The 16,217-nt window shown below is 57.8% G+C and overlaps 1 protein-coding gene and 2 non-coding genes across 5 annotated transcripts in view; 2 read left to right on the top strand and 1 right to left on the bottom strand.

Annotated features, from left to right (window-relative positions):
• Positions 1-287: 287 nt before the first annotated feature.
• TRNAV-CAC (transfer RNA valine (anticodon CAC)) lies at positions 288-360 on the top strand. The gene has a single exon. It is a non-coding gene; the product is annotated as a tRNA-Val (tRNA).
• A 229-nt stretch (positions 361-589) lies between these two features.
• Positions 590-661, bottom strand: TRNAG-UCC (transfer RNA glycine (anticodon UCC)). The gene has a single exon. It is a non-coding gene; the product is annotated as a tRNA-Gly (tRNA).
• Positions 662-890: 229 nt separating this feature from the next.
• Positions 891-16,217, top strand: part of DPP9 (dipeptidyl peptidase 9) — a 37,642-nt gene continuing 22,315 nt past the window's right edge. For 2 of the 3 annotated variants that reach the window (XM_069480115.1, XM_069480125.1), the window contains exons 1-7: positions 891-1,063; positions 1,999-2,051; positions 4,609-4,698; positions 8,454-8,713; positions 14,566-14,678; positions 15,586-15,759; positions 15,838-16,006. In XM_069480115.1, coding sequence (XP_069336216.1) covers positions 4,643-4,698; positions 8,454-8,713; positions 14,566-14,678; positions 15,586-15,759; positions 15,838-16,006 — 772 coding nt within the window. In that variant the 5' untranslated portion in view covers positions 891-1,063; positions 1,999-2,051; positions 4,609-4,642. The remainder of the gene's footprint in view (positions 1,064-1,998; positions 2,052-4,608; positions 4,699-8,453; positions 8,714-14,565; positions 14,679-15,585; positions 15,760-15,837; positions 16,007-16,217) is intronic. The other variant, XM_069480136.1, reaches the window with a different exon arrangement.

Genomic DNA, 16,217 nt, shown 5'->3' on the forward strand with positions numbered 1-16,217 from the left:
TGGATTGTTTTAATGGAGTGATAATAAAGTAATACGTGTGTGTGTGTGTGTGTGTGTGTGTGTTGGGGAGGGTGTTTATAGGATTTTTTTCTAGACTTTCCTTCTTTCAGCTTCTACTGCATCAAGCAGAGTGATAGGTATTCTGCTAGTGCGGAAAAACTGACCGCAGCGAAACAATGTTCCCACCAAGAACTACAATGTAACACTCTCACTGTTACTATGTGTAAACAAAATATATTTTTTCTATTGAGTATATATACTATCTCAAAGAGGCGTGCTCTCTACCAGTTTCCGTAGTGTAGCGGTTATCACGTTCGCCTCACACGCGAAAGGTCCCCGGTTCGATCCCGGGCGGAAACATGAGAGTATTTCTCTTCTCGTTTTTCAAACATTGTAGAATTTCACGAATTTTCAAATCAATTTTAATAGCAATTCTGGTCTGGTTCTTTTTTCTTCTTCTTCCTCCTGCCTTTTAGGAATTTTGATGGGGTTTTAAAAGTGAATTCAAAGTAACTAACAGAAATTTTTGTCCGATGACTATTAGGCAGTTTTCAGAAAAGGCCAAAAAAACAGCAAATTGTTTACCAGCTGCGTTGGCCGGGAATCGAACCCGGGTCAACTGCTTGGAAGGCAGCTATGCTAACCACTATACCACCAACGCCACCATACGAAGCGCTTCTCTGGATGACCTTAAGAGGAGATGCATGGGTTCATGCGGGTGATACCAAGTTACGTGGGGGGTGTCTTTCCCTAGAGTCTTCCGGAACACGTCGCCCACGGAGCGTTCCACCCGTTGGCCGCCGGGGCCCTGCCAGTAGTCCCCCCCAGAGCCGCGGGCCCCTTGGTGGGGCCTGGCGCTGTCCAATCCCAGGCCGCCGCCTGGGCCGCTCAACTTCCGGGTCAAAGGGGCTTAAGCCGGCGGGTCTCCAGTGTCCGCCGCCGCTGCCGCCGTTCCCCCGCGTCCGCCACTTCCGGGGCCGCAGTCCCGGGCATGGAGCCGCGAGCCTGAGGTGCTGCCGGCCCCGGGACGCCCTGCCCAGAGCGGCCGCCGCCCCGCGCCCCGGTGAGCAGCGCCTGCGCGCCCCGTCCCGCCTCGGCCGCGACCCTGCGCCCGCCATGGAGCGGCCGCGCCTCAGCCGCTACCCCAGCCCGCCGCGGACCGGCCTTCCCGCGCCCCGACTCCGCCATTGGCGGGTCCCTGGGTGTCCCCGGCGCCGCCGCCTCGCTGCCCCTCCGCCCCGGGCCCCCCTCACCCCTTCCCTGCCTCTGCAGTCGCTCCGCTGGCCGCGCCGCCTCGGCCGCTGCCCTTCCCAGCCCAGACCCCCCACCCCGTGGCTGCCCTCCCTGGGGTGGCCGCACCCAGGAGCGCCCTCGCTGACACGGACCGGGCCTCCCTCTCCCCGGACTCCCTCTGCCGTCCGTGCAGGCGCCGGAGGACCTGCCCTGCTCCCTCCTCCCGTGCGACCCCCGTGGGAACGCAGAGGCCACCTCCCTGGACCTGCGACCTGCCCCTGCCCGGTCTCCCCTAGACCCGCTCCTGGGCCCCTTCTCTCGCCCCGCTTCCGAGCCCGTCCGGCCGCCCACCTCCTTCCCACACGCTTTCAGCCCAGCCCTGACACTTCCCTCTGAGCGACGGGAAGCCGCCCTCTCCCCGTTTCCCCCCACTTCTGCTTCCCCCGGGGGCTGGGAGGAAGTCACTTGCCTGGGCGGCAAGAACGAACCTGCTTTCGAGGAGCTGGGACTAAAGCCCAGGAGGTGTGGACGCTAGTCACCAATCCCCGTCTTCTTCGGCTGGGTCCTGGGGGAATTGGGGCCCCGTGGGATGGCTCCTCTCCCAGATTCTGTCCAGGGCATGCAGACAGTGCTGCGGGGCTGTGAGGCACAGCTAGAGCCTAGCCAGGTAGAATTAGGCCCCGACCGTCTGCAGCTCCGGAGTGAAGGAGGCTTGCTGGTTTCTCCATGGGCCTGCCACATTAATGACACGTTTGTTCTATCGAGGTCTGTGTCCCATGCCTGCAGCTGGAATGGAGACTCCCTGGACCCTTTAGAAGGTTGGTCGTGCTGGGGTTTGGCAGCCAGGAAGGCTGGGGTGTGGGCTGGTGGGATTAATCTGCTTGCCCTCGAATATAGAGATTGACAGGAAATGGTTTCCATCACCCTCGGGAACAGTTGGCTCAGCCCCAGGGCAGTGGCTGCAGCCTTCTGTGCAGTTTCTTTCCATCCATGTCCCCTTCCAACTGCCTCTGGTAAGAACCTCCTGAAGGCTTCGGGGAGAGGAAGGGGAGCACGCTGATTCCGGCTGGATTGATTGCAGGTGTAGCTGCATCTCTCCCACATGTAACACAGTGCCCGAGTCAGTCAGCACGTGGTCGGGATCCCAGCTCTGAAAGGGACTTCAGTGCCTTTCATTCTCCCCCTGGTGTGATTTTAAATCGCTTGTTCAGTTGACAGTACTAGGTGTCATTTAGTCTGTGCTCCGTCAGGAACCGTATTATAAGAGCTTCACGCATGCATTCTCATTTAACCCTAACAGTAACCCCAGGGAGAGATACCATAGTTTCATTCTGTAGCCGGAGAAATTGAGGCACAGAGAAGTTAAGTGGCTTCTTCAAGGTCAAACAGCCCAGGTGCAGCAGAGCCAGGATTTGAACTCATCTCTCTCCAACACCAATGCCCGCACTTTGCACCACTGGACTAAGAGTGAAGCCGGGGCTGTTTTGTGGTGACATTTTTACTTCACCTCTTTCGTTAGGATCTCTGTCCTGTGCCCAGTTGCTGTCTTCTCTTGCTTTAAGCACCTGGGCAACTGCCTGTCATGGATATTGGGTCATCTGAGAAGGTGGTTGGGCACTGACCAAACCAGAGGTCCCTCTGGCTATAAGACAGCATTCAAGAGGGGACAACAACTTGTTCATTCAACCTGAAATGCTTATTGGGTGCTTCCTGTGTGCCAAGCACAGCCTGGGCTCGGGGAACATGAGGGATGTGGCCTGGCCCTGCGGGGCTGCTGTTCCAGTGGGGAGTGCCCACTGCCCCAGAGCAGGGTTTCTCAGCCTGGGCACTGTTTTTTTTTTTTTTTTTTTTTTTTTTGAGACAGAGTCTCACTCTGTTGCCTGGGCTAGAGTGAGTGCCGTGGCGTCAGCCTAGCTCACAGCAACCTCAAACTCCTGGGCTTAAGCGATCCTACTGCCTCAGCCTCCCGAGTAGCTGGGACTACAGGCATGCGCCACCATGCCCGGCTAATTTTTTGTATATATATATATATTTTAGTTGTCCATATAATTTCTTTCTATTTTTAGTAGAGACGGGGTCTCACTCTTGCTCAGGCTGGTCTTGAACTCCTGACCTCGAGCGATCCACCCGCCTCGGCCTCCCAGAGTGCTAGGATTACAGGCATGAGCCACCGCGCCCGGCCAGGGCACTGTTGATATTTGGGGACGGATCATTCTTTGTAGTGGGAGCACTGACCTGTGCCTTGTAGGGTGTCGAGCAGCATCCTTGGCCTCCACTGTTCCCCACCCTCCCACGTCCCAAAAATGTCCCTGGGTGGGGGGGCACCTATCCCTAGCTGGGGTAGGGGATTCTGTGTCCCACAGTCACCTGCCCTGCTGAGGTCCTAGGACGCTGCATACGTTTAAATCCACGCCCTGAGTGGGGAGGGAGAAGGGAGGGGAGTCCCAGGAGCTGGAGGTCACCTGGTCTGCACCGTCTGCCCCGTTGGGAGTTTATTCTGGTGTCTGGTGTGAGCCTAGGACTCAAACTCAAAGTTTTCCCCAAATAACAAATCCAGGGGTCTCAGCCTTGGCACTGTTGACATTTGAGGTGGGTCACTGTCTGGGGTGGGGCTGTCCTGGGCACTGCTGGGTGCTGAGCAGCATCCCTGGCTTCTACCCATTGTGTGCCGGGAGCATCCCCAGTTGTGACAACCATAAATAACACCAGACATTGGCCAGTGTCATCTACGGGGCAGAATCGCCCCTAGTTGGGAAGTACTCCCCTAGGGGGAGGGTAGCAGGCCAGTATTCTCGTCTAGGTGTTGTGATGGGGGTGACTTTAGATTGGGTGCTCAGGAAAGACGTCTGAGGAGGTGACACTGGGACCAGAAGGATAAGAGACAAGTCATATAAAAACGGGAAGGGCATCCCAGGCAGAGGGACTGGACAGTGTAAAGGCTGCGAGGTGGGAAGGAGCCGGTGTACTTAGGGGAGAGTAAGGAGGCTTTTATGGCTGGAGGTCACAGCCAAGGGCGAGGGAAGATGACCATGAGGCCACCAGGGAGTGGCCACAGTGAGGAATTTGGGATGATTCTGTTTCCAACAAGTGCCCCTCGGGTGGCATCCCTGGAGTTATTTGAAACTAAGGGACTTCTTACCTTGAGACAGCCTCCCGGCGAGTAAGGTGCGGGATTCTAGCAAATGCCCCACACCTCTCGCAGTTCAGGGCAGGGCCGGAAACACCTGCCTCATGAGGATGCTCATGGTTTTGGGGCGCTCCCTGGAGGCTCGGGGGGCTGCCTGGGGAAATGCGGAGGGGGAGAAGGGAGCGTGAGCTCATGGCCCTCCCTGCTGGGAATTGCAGCCCTGTGGTCTCTCCCCCCATCACCTGTAGGCACCCCACCCTCTCGAGGCCAGCTGAGTGGTTAATGCGGAAGGTTAAGAAGTTGCGCCTGGACAAGGAGAACACCGGAAGTTGGAGAAGGTAAGGCAGGCCTCGGGAGCCCTGGCTGGTGGGGATGGAGCAAAGGTTCCAGAATTCTCAATGGAGTTAGATCAGGGAGGCACTTTCTCTCCATCTCCCCTGCATTTCTGTGTTTCTCAGAGCTCCGGGTATTTTGCACGAGGGCAGCATGGCTAGGGCAGGGTTTCTCAGCACTGGGGACATTGTGGCCAGCCCGGGCTCTGCCCACGACATGCCAGAAGCTGCCCCCCAAGTCATAACAGCCACACAGGTCCCAGACGTTGCTAGGTGTCTGCTGGGGGCAGACCCGTCCCCAGTTGAGAACCACTGGCCTGCCCATAGGATGTCGGTTTCAGAGTCCAACAGACTTGGGCTCTGCTCCCCTTCCTTGCTGGGTGATGTTGGGCAGGCTGGTCGACCTCTCTGAGCCCGATTTTTGGTCCCCCAAATGGGGAAGATCCCAGAACTCACCTCCCAAGGTTTCAGTGTGAATTAAACGTGATTATACATGCACAGCCCGGGGCAGTTGATAAATTCCACATCCCAGGGCCTGGCAAGAGATGAAAAGACCATCGAATTTCTCGACCGAGTGAACCCATCCCGTGTTGGGTTTCTCATATTCTCAGCCTTGCTTGTTTTTATGGAGCACAAGTGATCGGGATCTGGGGAGACGAGGATAATGTCAAGTGCTGGGATTTCCCCAGATGCAGGTTCTAAACAAGAGTACTCCCAGTGTCTGGCGGGCAAGTGCATTTGGGGCAGATACAGGAGGCCATCGGTCTCCTTTCTGTCATCTGTACACGCATGAGGTCCCTGCTGGGCCCAGGCTGCCAGCCGACTCTGTGTTCAAGGTGGTCGTCAAAGTTGGAGGCCCAGGCGGCACTAGGGGCAGTGCTCATGGGCCAGAGGGTGGCATGCTGTCTCCCCGGCAGCCCCCACTTGCAGGGACACTTGCCTGGCCGGAGCCACCTGCCCGAAGTCCACTTTGGGGCGTTTTCCCCTCCGGAGCATGGGTAGGACCCCGAGCCTCACCACGCACGCACGTTCCTTTACCCAGCGCCTGCCGTCCTATCCGCCATCACTGCGCCCCTTGGGTCTCTGGCAGGACACCAGGGCGGACGCTGGTCCCCACCCCCAAAGCACCAGCTGAGACAGAGATCACACATAGCTCTTCCACTTGGCCTTGACAAGTGACTGTGCCAGGAGGGCTGGGGCTGTTTGCTGGAGGCGTCCCAGGTGGCCAAGCCGCCCCGCCGATTGGCGGAAGGAAAGCGTAGGTGGGCCTGAGTAAAGTGACCCAGAATCCACTTTCATCTCCCAGCTGTGTAAACTTGACACTGGGTGGAAAAAGGCGGCACGTGCTCGGCTCTGTTCACCTGCTCCTGTCCCCAGCCCCGGCGCAGTCCGGGCTTTGCTTCCGGGGACAGACAGGGCGGAGGGCCAGGCTCTAGCACCGAGCCTCAGCCTGCCTGGAAGCTTGAGCTAAAGATCACAGCCACGTCTAGAAGATTCCTAGAAGTTCCTCCCAATGCTTCATTTCATCTCCCACCTCCTGGGTCGCACTTCTGCTTCCTGGGCCGTCTGTGGCGATCAGAGGCAAGATTATTTCTGTTGTTCTTTGCTGTGGACATGAGCTGCTGGTCTTGTACATGTCCCTGCCAGGCACTCAGCTTATGGGGTCTCCCTCGGGGGTGCTGAAAGTCACTTTTTGTTTTCCTGCTGTGGGCATGGCTTGAGTTGGGGTGGCACGGCTTGGGGGTGTTGCTTAAGCCGGTCTGGGGAGTTCCTTGGCTTGGTTTTTCTGGGCTTGTGGCCAGCAGTGCTCTGGGCTATGCCGGTTCATTGGTGGCTCAACCGGCACTGGCCGTGGCCCTTGCGTGACACCTCTGAGGGCTGCCTGCTGTCCTCGGGGGAAATCACAGGGCTCTGCACTGGGCCAGGGACAGTCCTGTATGTGACCCAAAGCGGGCGCTCCCCCTCTCTGGGTTTGGCTTGTTTGACCTGAGGTGGCCTCTCGTCTTCAGAACCGTCTCAGGAAGCGCTGAATTAACCACGCTCCTGCCCCTTGGGTCTTCCGCACGTCCCTGTGCTGGGAAGGCCCCCACTCCGCTCTCCTTCCAGGGCCTTCCCATAGGACATGGGTGTCAGAGAGGACTTTGCCTGCTACGATCGCTTGGCCCTTGGCACCACCACCCAGCTGGGCTGGGAGCCAGGCCACCCCTACCCAAACCCTTCTCATTCACTCAGCTCTGACTGGGAGTGAGCCCCTCTGTACCCCCAGCCTCAGTTTCCTCATCTGTAGAATGGGCTGTCACAAGCTTAAGTGAGGTGACAGCTGCAGGGCCTGATTTTTTTAAAGGTGCTTGGTCACATCCTCATGTCCGTTTCTCCCCTTCCCTCTCGAAGCGGGCCAGGGTCCTTTCTTTCACGGTGGTTGCTGTCTACGGTCTCTCATTGGCAAGGGGCAAGGTCTTCTGGGAACTGAAGGCACCAGGAGTTGAGGAAGACACCCCCCCCTTCCCCCGCCCTTTACTTCTCTAAAAGCCAGCCCCTGCTGTACCGGCCCTCAGGTGGAGAAGTAGCTTCAGTTCTCACTTCCTTTAAGTGAGTCCCAGAGAACGGGTGTCCGAGGCCCCGGCTGGGAGCATCCAGCGAGGTTGTCAGCCCCTCGGTGCCTGCAGAGGGAAGTGACCGGCTCTGTCCTCCAGGCCACTGGGGCTCTTCCAGAACTGGGTCACCGCAGCCATGTTTAGATTTCCTTAAAACAAATATTTGCCAGGCCGTCCCATCGAGAAGTGCGCTAGGCGTCGGGGTGGGGGCCGGGGGAGATGGTGCACAGCGGCAGCTGCTCGCGGCGGCTGCTCTGCAGGCATGGAACGTGCCAAGTGGGAGGAGAAAGTGGGATGGTTTTTGGCGAATGGTTTTTACATTCACCTTCTCACCTGGATTTCTGACATTCCCGGGTAATATGTGACTGTTGTCCTGGTACTTCCAGTGAAACATAAGGTGTCCCCTTCTGGACAGCAAGCCACCGAGATCAGCCTCTTACTCCTTACGCTCACACCTTTGCTGGTGTCCGAACGTGGCCCCCCGGGGGCTCAGTGAGAGACACTCCACAGCTCTCCGTGGAGCACCCACTGGGTGCCGGGTCCCACATGAGGGTCTTCAGACAACGGCACAATCGGGACAGACATGAGGGAACAGGGGTTTTACAAATAACCATTGTGATGGAGGCTGCAAGGACGGAGGGCGGCCGGGTGGCTGGTGAAAAACAGGGAGATCGGCCTCTGCGTAGGTGATCACAGGTGATCACATTCCGAGAACCTGCCAGGTACTTAAGCTGAGATCTGATTAGAAGTTAGTCAAGCAAAGAAAGGAAAACAGTGTTCCAGGCAGAAGGGACAGTGCATGCAAAGGCCCTGGGGTGGGAGATGGAGTCTGACCTGTTTGAAGAGCTGAGGGGAGGCTGGATGGGCTGGGGTGCAGGACTTTGGGGCGGTCAGCCGTATCCTTGAGGTTCACGGTGAGGACACTTTTATCCCAGGGCCATGGGAAACCAGGGAGAGTTTTCAGGCCCAGGATCACACTTGCAATGGAGGTGAGAAGTCCCGGTGGGAGACGGCGTCAGTCATTCAGCAGAGGGGTGACAGTGGCCTGGAGAGCAGTGGAAAAACTTGGGGAACATTCGGGGGTCTGGGGGTGTCTGACAGGGCACCGCGGGCAGCTTGTAGGGAAAAAGATCTTCTCTTCTCACGGGCTCCCTGCCCTCCTCGCAGCTTCTCGCTGAATTCCGAGGGGGCCCAGAGGATGGCAGCCACCGCTGGGGCCCCAGTGGCCGGCCGGGGCGATGCGGTGGACACGGACGAGCCAGCGTCCCACTTCCAGGTGCAGAAGCACTCGTGGGAGGGGCTCCGGAACATCATCCACGGCAGCCGCAAGTACTCGGGCCTCATCGTCAACAAGGCGCCCCACGACTTCCAGTTCGTGCAGAAGACAGACGAGTCGGGGCCCCACTCCCACCGCCTCTACTACCTAGGTAAGCCCCGTCGCAGGCTGCCCAGCCTGGGCGCTTCCTGGGACTGCTGTTCCCAAGTCCTCCACTCTGCAGAGGGCAACAGGTTCTGTGAGTGGGAAGATGTACGTGGATGGGCCTGGCCCCGGGCGCACTGTCCCACGGGGCTGTGCCACCCACTGCAGGGAGGGCCTAGAGCAGCTCAAAGGGGAGAGGGAAGGCCCCGGGGCCAGCTGTGCAGGTGAGCCGGGCAGAGGGCAGGCCTGCTCCTCCGCGCCGCCAGGGTGCTGTGGTTCAGGCTGATTTGAGTTGCTCTGAGCCCGGAAATTGTTTCCAACTCCAGTCAGCTGGGCCCACCCCCTGAGTCACTTCCCAGTCACCCGGGCTGGGCCGGGTGGGGCCCATGACACATAGGACAGGGCAGGAAGATCTCCAGTGGGAGCCACAGTACTGCCAGTAGGACCTGGCCATGGAGCCATGTGTTAAGAAGGATCTCGAGGCCCCCTGGGTGGCATGTGCACATCTCCTGCGGGCCGACAGCAGAAGGGAGGCTCTGCACACGCTCACTCTCCTGCCCCAGATCCCTGGACAGCCACCTCCTCTGGGCGCACGCCCTGTGAGCCACACTTTCCGTGTTGTGTGCAGCTGCTCATGCGGACTGTGTTCCCACAGGGCCACGAGAGCCCTCAGGGCCCAGATCAGGCCTCACCTACGCTGCAGCCAGATGGGGCCTTCCTGGGGCGGGACAGTAAATTCCTAGCGAGTGAGTGGATGCCGTCCTGCCGCACCCAAGGGCCTTACAGGGCGGGAGGAAGAGGGCCTTGTAGGAGTCGGCAAGGCCCACGCCTCTGAAAGCGCAACACATGGCTGTTGACCGAGGCAGAGTTTCTCCACCTCAGCATGCCCGACACTGGGCCCCCAGCGTCCTCTAGGGTGGGGTGTCCTGCACACCGCAGGGTGCTGAGCAGCGTCCCTGCCTCCACCCACCCCATGCTGGGAGCAGCTGTGCCCCAGCTGTGGCGGTCACAGATGTCCCCAGATATTGCCAAGTGTCACCTGGGGGGCAAAATCAACTCCACATGAGAAGAACCGTCCTGGGGGTAGGGTGGCCCTAGATTATTCTCTGGGCAGGACCTGTCCACACGACTCACGGGGGTAGCCTCAGCCCCAAGACAGCCCCATGACAGCCCCACGTGCTCAGGCCCTCGGTCAGTATTCAGGTGAATGAATGAAGAGTGTCAGCCTCCGCCTCAGGCTGACCACATGCTGATGACAAGGATTGCGATGAACACCAGATGGCCGTCCCCTTCGTAGACAGGCTTGTGTGGAAATCAGATGGTGGTTTGGCAAACAAAGAATTTAAAAAGAGGGCCACTCTGGAGCAGGGGTTGGCCAGCGACAGCCGCCTTCAGAAATCGAGCTCTCCTGGCCCCTCCGTTCCTGTCGTCGTCCGCACTCTCGCGCTCCAGCAGCAGAGCCATTGCCACACGGATGATACAGCCCAAAGGCCAAAAATGTGCGCCAGCTCTGGGAGAAATTGGGATGGAAATGCCTCAAGTTCCATTTACCTGAGAGCACGCTTGGCTGCTAGGACTGACGCCATCCCAGACCCAGGCTGTTGCGGGCCTTCGCCTCCCTTTCCTGCGGTTCTGTGGCCTCCCAAGCCCTTTGTGTCAATGCATTCTTATGGCCACCTGTTCATGTCGGGGCTGCCATCGTGGTCAGCGTGCCTGGGGGAGTCTGCCTCGGTTTTTGCTGTAACAAGTGACCAATGTTCAGTGGCTTAAAACAGCAGAAATTTATTATCTCACAGTTTTGGAGGCCAAAAGTGCGAAATCAGTTCCACTGGGCCGAAACCAAGGTGACGGTGGGGCCATGCTCCCTCTGGCAGCTCTAGAGGAGAGCTGTCCCCTGCCTCTTCCGGCTACTGGTGGCTGTTGGCATCCCTAGGCCTGTGGCCATGTCGCTGGGATTGTGGTCACACGGCCGCCTCCTCTTCTGTCCGTCTAAAATTCCCCCCGGTGATGACGTTGGGCCTACCTGGGTAACGAGGCTAATCTCGCCAGCTCAAGATCCCTAACTTAATCCCGGCCACCCCGTCCTGTCTGACCACCTAAGGGCAAGTTTCTGTCCAGGCCCCAGGGCGGGGACCTGGCAGAGGTCCCAGAGTGTACCCACAGCAGCCCAGAAGCCAGGCCCTCCATTTTGGGATGATGTTCAGCTGATCCAGTCCTTGTCACTTAATGCTAGCAGGACAGCACTGACCTCGCTTCACATCCAAGTTCTTGGGGCCAGCCTCCCTGTAGCCCCAGGGTATTTATAACCTGTCTTGGCGCTAGCACAGTGCCCCGGCCAATGCTGGCACTCAACACACTTCCAGGCAAGGCCCAGCGTGTGACCTGCCCTTCTGCCCCGCTAGGGACCCCTGCATCCTTGGCAGGTACCAGGTTCGCTGGTTGGGGGCACATGGAGCCAGTCACCGGGGTGCACAGATGGGATGAGGGCACACACCAGTTCCCGCTGCCAGCAAGAGGGACTGGGGACAGCTCGGCTTCCAGGACTCAAACTGCAGCGTCAGGAAACACTCCCGACTCACTCTCCTGCTGTGTGGGTTGGCTTCTCTCCACTTCTATGGCCAGTGGCGGGCGCGGGGTCCCCAGTAGCTCTGAGACTCTCTCAGAAGGGAAGTCGAGAATGCCCGTCCCCATGCGTCCCTGGAGAAAGCCCAGTCCCTGCCAGGCCAGCCACGGGAGCCACAGCCCACAGTGCCTGGGAGCGGTGTTTGCGCCACTGGGGGGCGGGCTGGCTGGCAGGTTGACAGCGGGCGTGTGTGGGTGGCAGAGCTGGTGAGAGGGTCAGAGGAGGGATAGGGCAGCAGGAATCCGAGGCTGTCATTGGTCACCTCCACCCTGTGCCTCCAATGCCAGTCGTCACTGTCACTGGTGCCAACGGCAGCCTGTCCAAGGAATGTGCTGGCAGGGGCCGTTTGGTGTGATCACTTATTAATCAGCCGGGGAGGGGAGGTGTCTCGTGTCCTTGGCAAGGCCACACCCCTGACTTCCTGTCTGGAAGGCTCCAGCTCTCTGGGAGAGTCCTCGTGGACAGGGGCTGCCCAGAGCATGGCTCACTGGATGAAAAGCACTGTCTGCGCCCTCCCAGCCCTCCATGTTGCTTCAGGACACTATTTTTTGGGAAAAATTGAGCCAGGCACGCTGTGGCTCACGCCTGTAATCCCAGCTACTCAGAAGGCTGAGAAGGAGGACTGCTTGAGGCCAGGAGTTTGGGACCAGCCTGGGCAGTATAGCAAGACCCCGTCCCCCCAATTGATTCACATTCCATAATTTCACACTTTTAAAACTGCAGCTGAGTAGTTTTTTTTTTTTTTTTCCCGAGACAGAGTCTCACTCTGTTGCCCAGGCTAGCGTGAGTACCGTGGCGTCAGCCTAGCTCACAGCAACCTCAAACTCCTGGGCTCAAGCAATCCTCCTGCCTCAGCCTCCCGAGTAGCTGGGACTACAGGCATGCGCCACCATGCCCGGCTAATTTTTTCTATATATATATTTAGCTGTCTATATAATTTTTTTCTATTTTTAGTAGAGATGGGGTCTCACTCTTGCTCAGGCTGGTCTCGAACTCCCGAGCTCAAACGATCCGCCCACCTCGGCCTCCCAGAGTGCTAGGATTACAGGCGTGAGCCACCTCGCCCAGCCTTGAGTGGTTTTTAATAGTACCTTCACAGAGCTGTGCAACCCTTACCACTGTCTAGTTCCAGAACATTCCATCACCCCAAAAAGAAACCCCATCTCCATCAGCAGTCCCCATCCCCAGCCCCTTGCAGCCACAAATCCACTTCCTGTCTCTGTGGATCTGCCTGTTCTGGACATTTCACATAAATGGGGTCACCCAGCACGATTCCCGTCTGTACTTGTCTCGTGACTCTGGGAAGGGGAGTCCTCCCAGGCGGCCTGCATGGGTGGGGTCCTGTCTGCCCCCGGCTGGAAATGAGAGTCGGACCTTGGCAGTTTCAGGAATCCTTAGAGATCAAGTTGTGGTTACAGCACTCGGGCTGTTGGCCAACCCCTCAAGCCCTTGCACAATTTTCCTTGCCCACAGGTGTCTACTAATAAATTAACTTCGCATCTCTTCTAAATACACTGTGAAGGGAAACCTACTCATCTAATATTTATCTTTAAATACCCTCTTCCGTTACTGAGCTACGCCAGGGCGATCAGGCCAAAGCATTTATTAGGGGAACGTACGTACAAAGTGGGCCACAGGGTGTCCTCCATAGGCGTGTCCCCAGCCACAGGTCAGGGTGTGGAGTTTACAGGTGGGTTTAAGGAATTCGGGTCAGGGTCAGGGCCAGTTTCTTTCAGAGTTTTGAGCAACAACCTAGATACCATTATCAGTGCCTGGGAATGTTCTAGGCCCTGGTCTGGGTTCAGGCCTGCTGGGACTAGCCTGAAGCTGCCAGGGTCACAGAATGGTTGGGGCACTCTGGGTTCTCCCAGCAGGACACAGGAGGAAAGTGGGTCGGCAGGGACGGGGGGGCCTATAACAGCAGCCTATTACAATAAACATAAGTGGCATAGACGTTATTCGTTAGGCTCTAACCCTATAGGTGCTGAGCTCGTGGCCTTCCTGTTCTCTCTTAAAAGCGAGCGAGCGTGGGGAGGGCTGGTCCCAACTGGAGTCTCCCTGCGGGAGGAACTCGGGGTGGAAGAGGAACAGAGTGGGCTAGAGCCTCGAGCTCTCTGACTTGTCATCAGCCACGTCAGGGTCACGGGCTATCACAGAACATCCCGTGTGCTGCTGTACAGCTCCACGCTTGGAGGAGCCCTGTCCTGGTCCCCCAGCCTTGTGACAGGAGAGGGCAAACCAAGGCTTCCTGGAGATAGTCATTCTACTTCCTGCCATTCCTTTCACTAGTGACAGTTGTCCTATCATCTGTGGAATCTAAGACACAGCCAGTTGTAAGATACACCGTTATTTTACCTGCCATTAAGAACACAGCAGCATCCCAGAGTAGGGAGATGAAAACAAAACGACCAAGGAGCCCCGCCGGCAGTGAGGTTCATTCCAACTGCAGAGACACAAGTATGTGGAAAACCGCAGCTTGCTGGGGAAATGTGCCGGTAGCTCTGAGTGACAGGCGCATTGTGCTAAGAGCTTTGCTTTTCTTACCTCATTTAATCCATACAAAATCCTTAGCCGGCAGCTACCATCACCACTGTCATTTTATAGGGAAGGTTAGATTAAGTCAGTGATGCCCAGTCAGGGGTATTCCTCCCCCCCCAAGGGACGCTGGGCCATGTCTGGGGACATCTGTGGTTGTCATGCCCAGGGGCTGTTCCTGGCATGGAGTGGGTGGAGGCCAGGGATGCTGTTCTGCACCTGCAGTGCCCAGGGTGGCCTCCCCCTCGCAGGGATCAATCCGGTCCCAACCATCATTAGTAGTGACACTGAGAAACGCTGGATTAGGTACGTTTCCCAATTCCTGTTTGTGGCTTTTGCTCTCACTCTAATCCTAGATTAATTTAATTCTTCACCTTTGCAAACGACTTTGGTACAGAAGGAACTTCGCAAGCGGAGCCCAGCCTGCCGACGGTTGGATATTGCTGACCGCCCTTTTCTCATGCCCTTGTGTGCTGTTTCTTAGTCATCACAGCCAGGATGTTCAGCACAGACATCTCAGAGCTGCGAGACCCCATTGTTGACAGACTCAGACTCAGGGTCTCTGGCTTTCTGGGGAGGGGTATGCTGCCAGCAGCCTGGCGGAATGACCTAGAAGCAGAGGGAGTCAGCATCGTGGCCGAGACCCTCACCCCTTCCCAGGCAAGGCCACCCATTCCGGGTTCCCACTGTCTTCCCTCCAGGAATGCCTTATGGCAGCCGAGAGAACTCCCTGCTCTACTCCGAGATCCCTAAGAAAGTCCGGAAAGAAGCTCTCCTGCTCCTGTCCTGGAAGCAGATGCTGGATCACTTCCAGGTGAGCTGTGCTTTCGGGGCCTGAGCTAATAATCTCATCTGAATCGACTCTCGTCTGTGGGGGGAGATTGTGGGTGACCAGGGAAAGTGCCTTTTGCATGGGTGGGAGGTTTATTTGGTGTCAGAAGTGGGATTTTTAGATTGTCACAATAACGTAACGATACCCGGGTGGCCGGGAGAGTGGTGCTTTCTGAATTTCTCTGTTGCTAGTTTAGTAGCCTGTCCCTGGGAGTCCCCAAGCCAAGGAACTCATATTATGTAGCTTTCCTCACAGCGCAGGGGTAATTTTGCCTTTGGTGCTGCTTTTTAAAAAATGTGTTTCTTCTCTGTGGTATTGCTCCACGTGGCCTTGAAATTCTATTACCTCGTGATGTGCGCGATAGTTTACCTACCTGAGCTCCTAGGGTCGGGCATTCGGGTGTCCTGGTGCTCCTGAGTTTGGACCCCACCTCTGCAGAAAGGGCAGGTGTTTGGTGTTTGGTGGGTTTAGATCCAGTGCTCTCAGCAGGAAGGGGTTGTGAACAGGGTGAACAGGGTTGGGGTGCTCTAGGATTGGCATTGGGGGCCGGGGGAGGGCGCTCCAGGGGTGTGGGGCAGAGGGCTGCCCATCTAGGGGCTCCATCGGCCTTGGAGAGGTTCCATGGGGAAGGGGCGCAAGAAGGGAGGAAGCTTCCGGTGAGCCCTGCAATCCCCCTGCCGCCTGGCATGGCCTCTGCTCTTGTGCAAGGTCAAGGGCTCTGGCTGCCGGTGCCCAGCACGGGACGTTCTTTCTGTTGGGGCCCCAAGTCAGCTTGTCCCCGAACACCCAGGCTGGAGAACCTCTGCCTCTGTGGGCGGGGCATCCCGTCACCCCCAGAACTCAGAGCCTCTGCTGCTGACGCTGCTGCCTGTCCCCTGTGTGTCCCCAGGCCACGCCCCACCATGGGGTCTACTCAAGGGAGGAGGAGCTGCTGCGGGAGCGGAAGCGCCTGGGAGTCTTCGGCATCACGTCCTACGACTTCCACAGCGAGAGCGGCCTCTTCCTCTTCCAGGCCAGCAACAGCCTCTTCCACTGCCGCGACGGGGGCAAGAACGGCTTCATGGTGAGCCCCGGTCCCAGCTGCGCGTGGCGGGTGGCGGTGGGCTCCTGCCCTGCCTTAGTCGGGCCTCTCTGTCCTCAGGTGTCCCCCATGAAGCCGCTGGAAATCAAGACCCAGTGCTCCGGGCCCCGGATGGACCCCAAAATCTGCCCTGCCGACCCTGCCTTCTTCTCCTTCATCAACAACAACGACCTGTGGGTGGCCAACATCGAGACGGGCGAGGAGCGGCGGCTCACCTTCTGCCACCAAGGTGAGGCCAGGATGCCTGGATACCTGCACGTGGGCTGTGGTTTGTAGGGTCCAGCTGGGTGGAGCCATCAGTCCGGCTTCTAGAAAGGCCCCCGCCCCCAACCCACTCGCCTTCCCCACCAGGCGTCTCCCTGCGCGCTGACCTTGCCTGGTCACCCTCCCGTGCAGACCTTCCAGGGTCTCTTAGGAAGAGCCGGCGAATTCCTGCCTGG

Source organism: Eulemur rufifrons, chromosome 2 (assembly GCF_041146395.1).
Source record: "Eulemur rufifrons isolate Redbay chromosome 2, OSU_ERuf_1, whole genome shotgun sequence".
Taxonomy (NCBI): domain Eukaryota; kingdom Metazoa; phylum Chordata; class Mammalia; order Primates; family Lemuridae; genus Eulemur; species Eulemur rufifrons.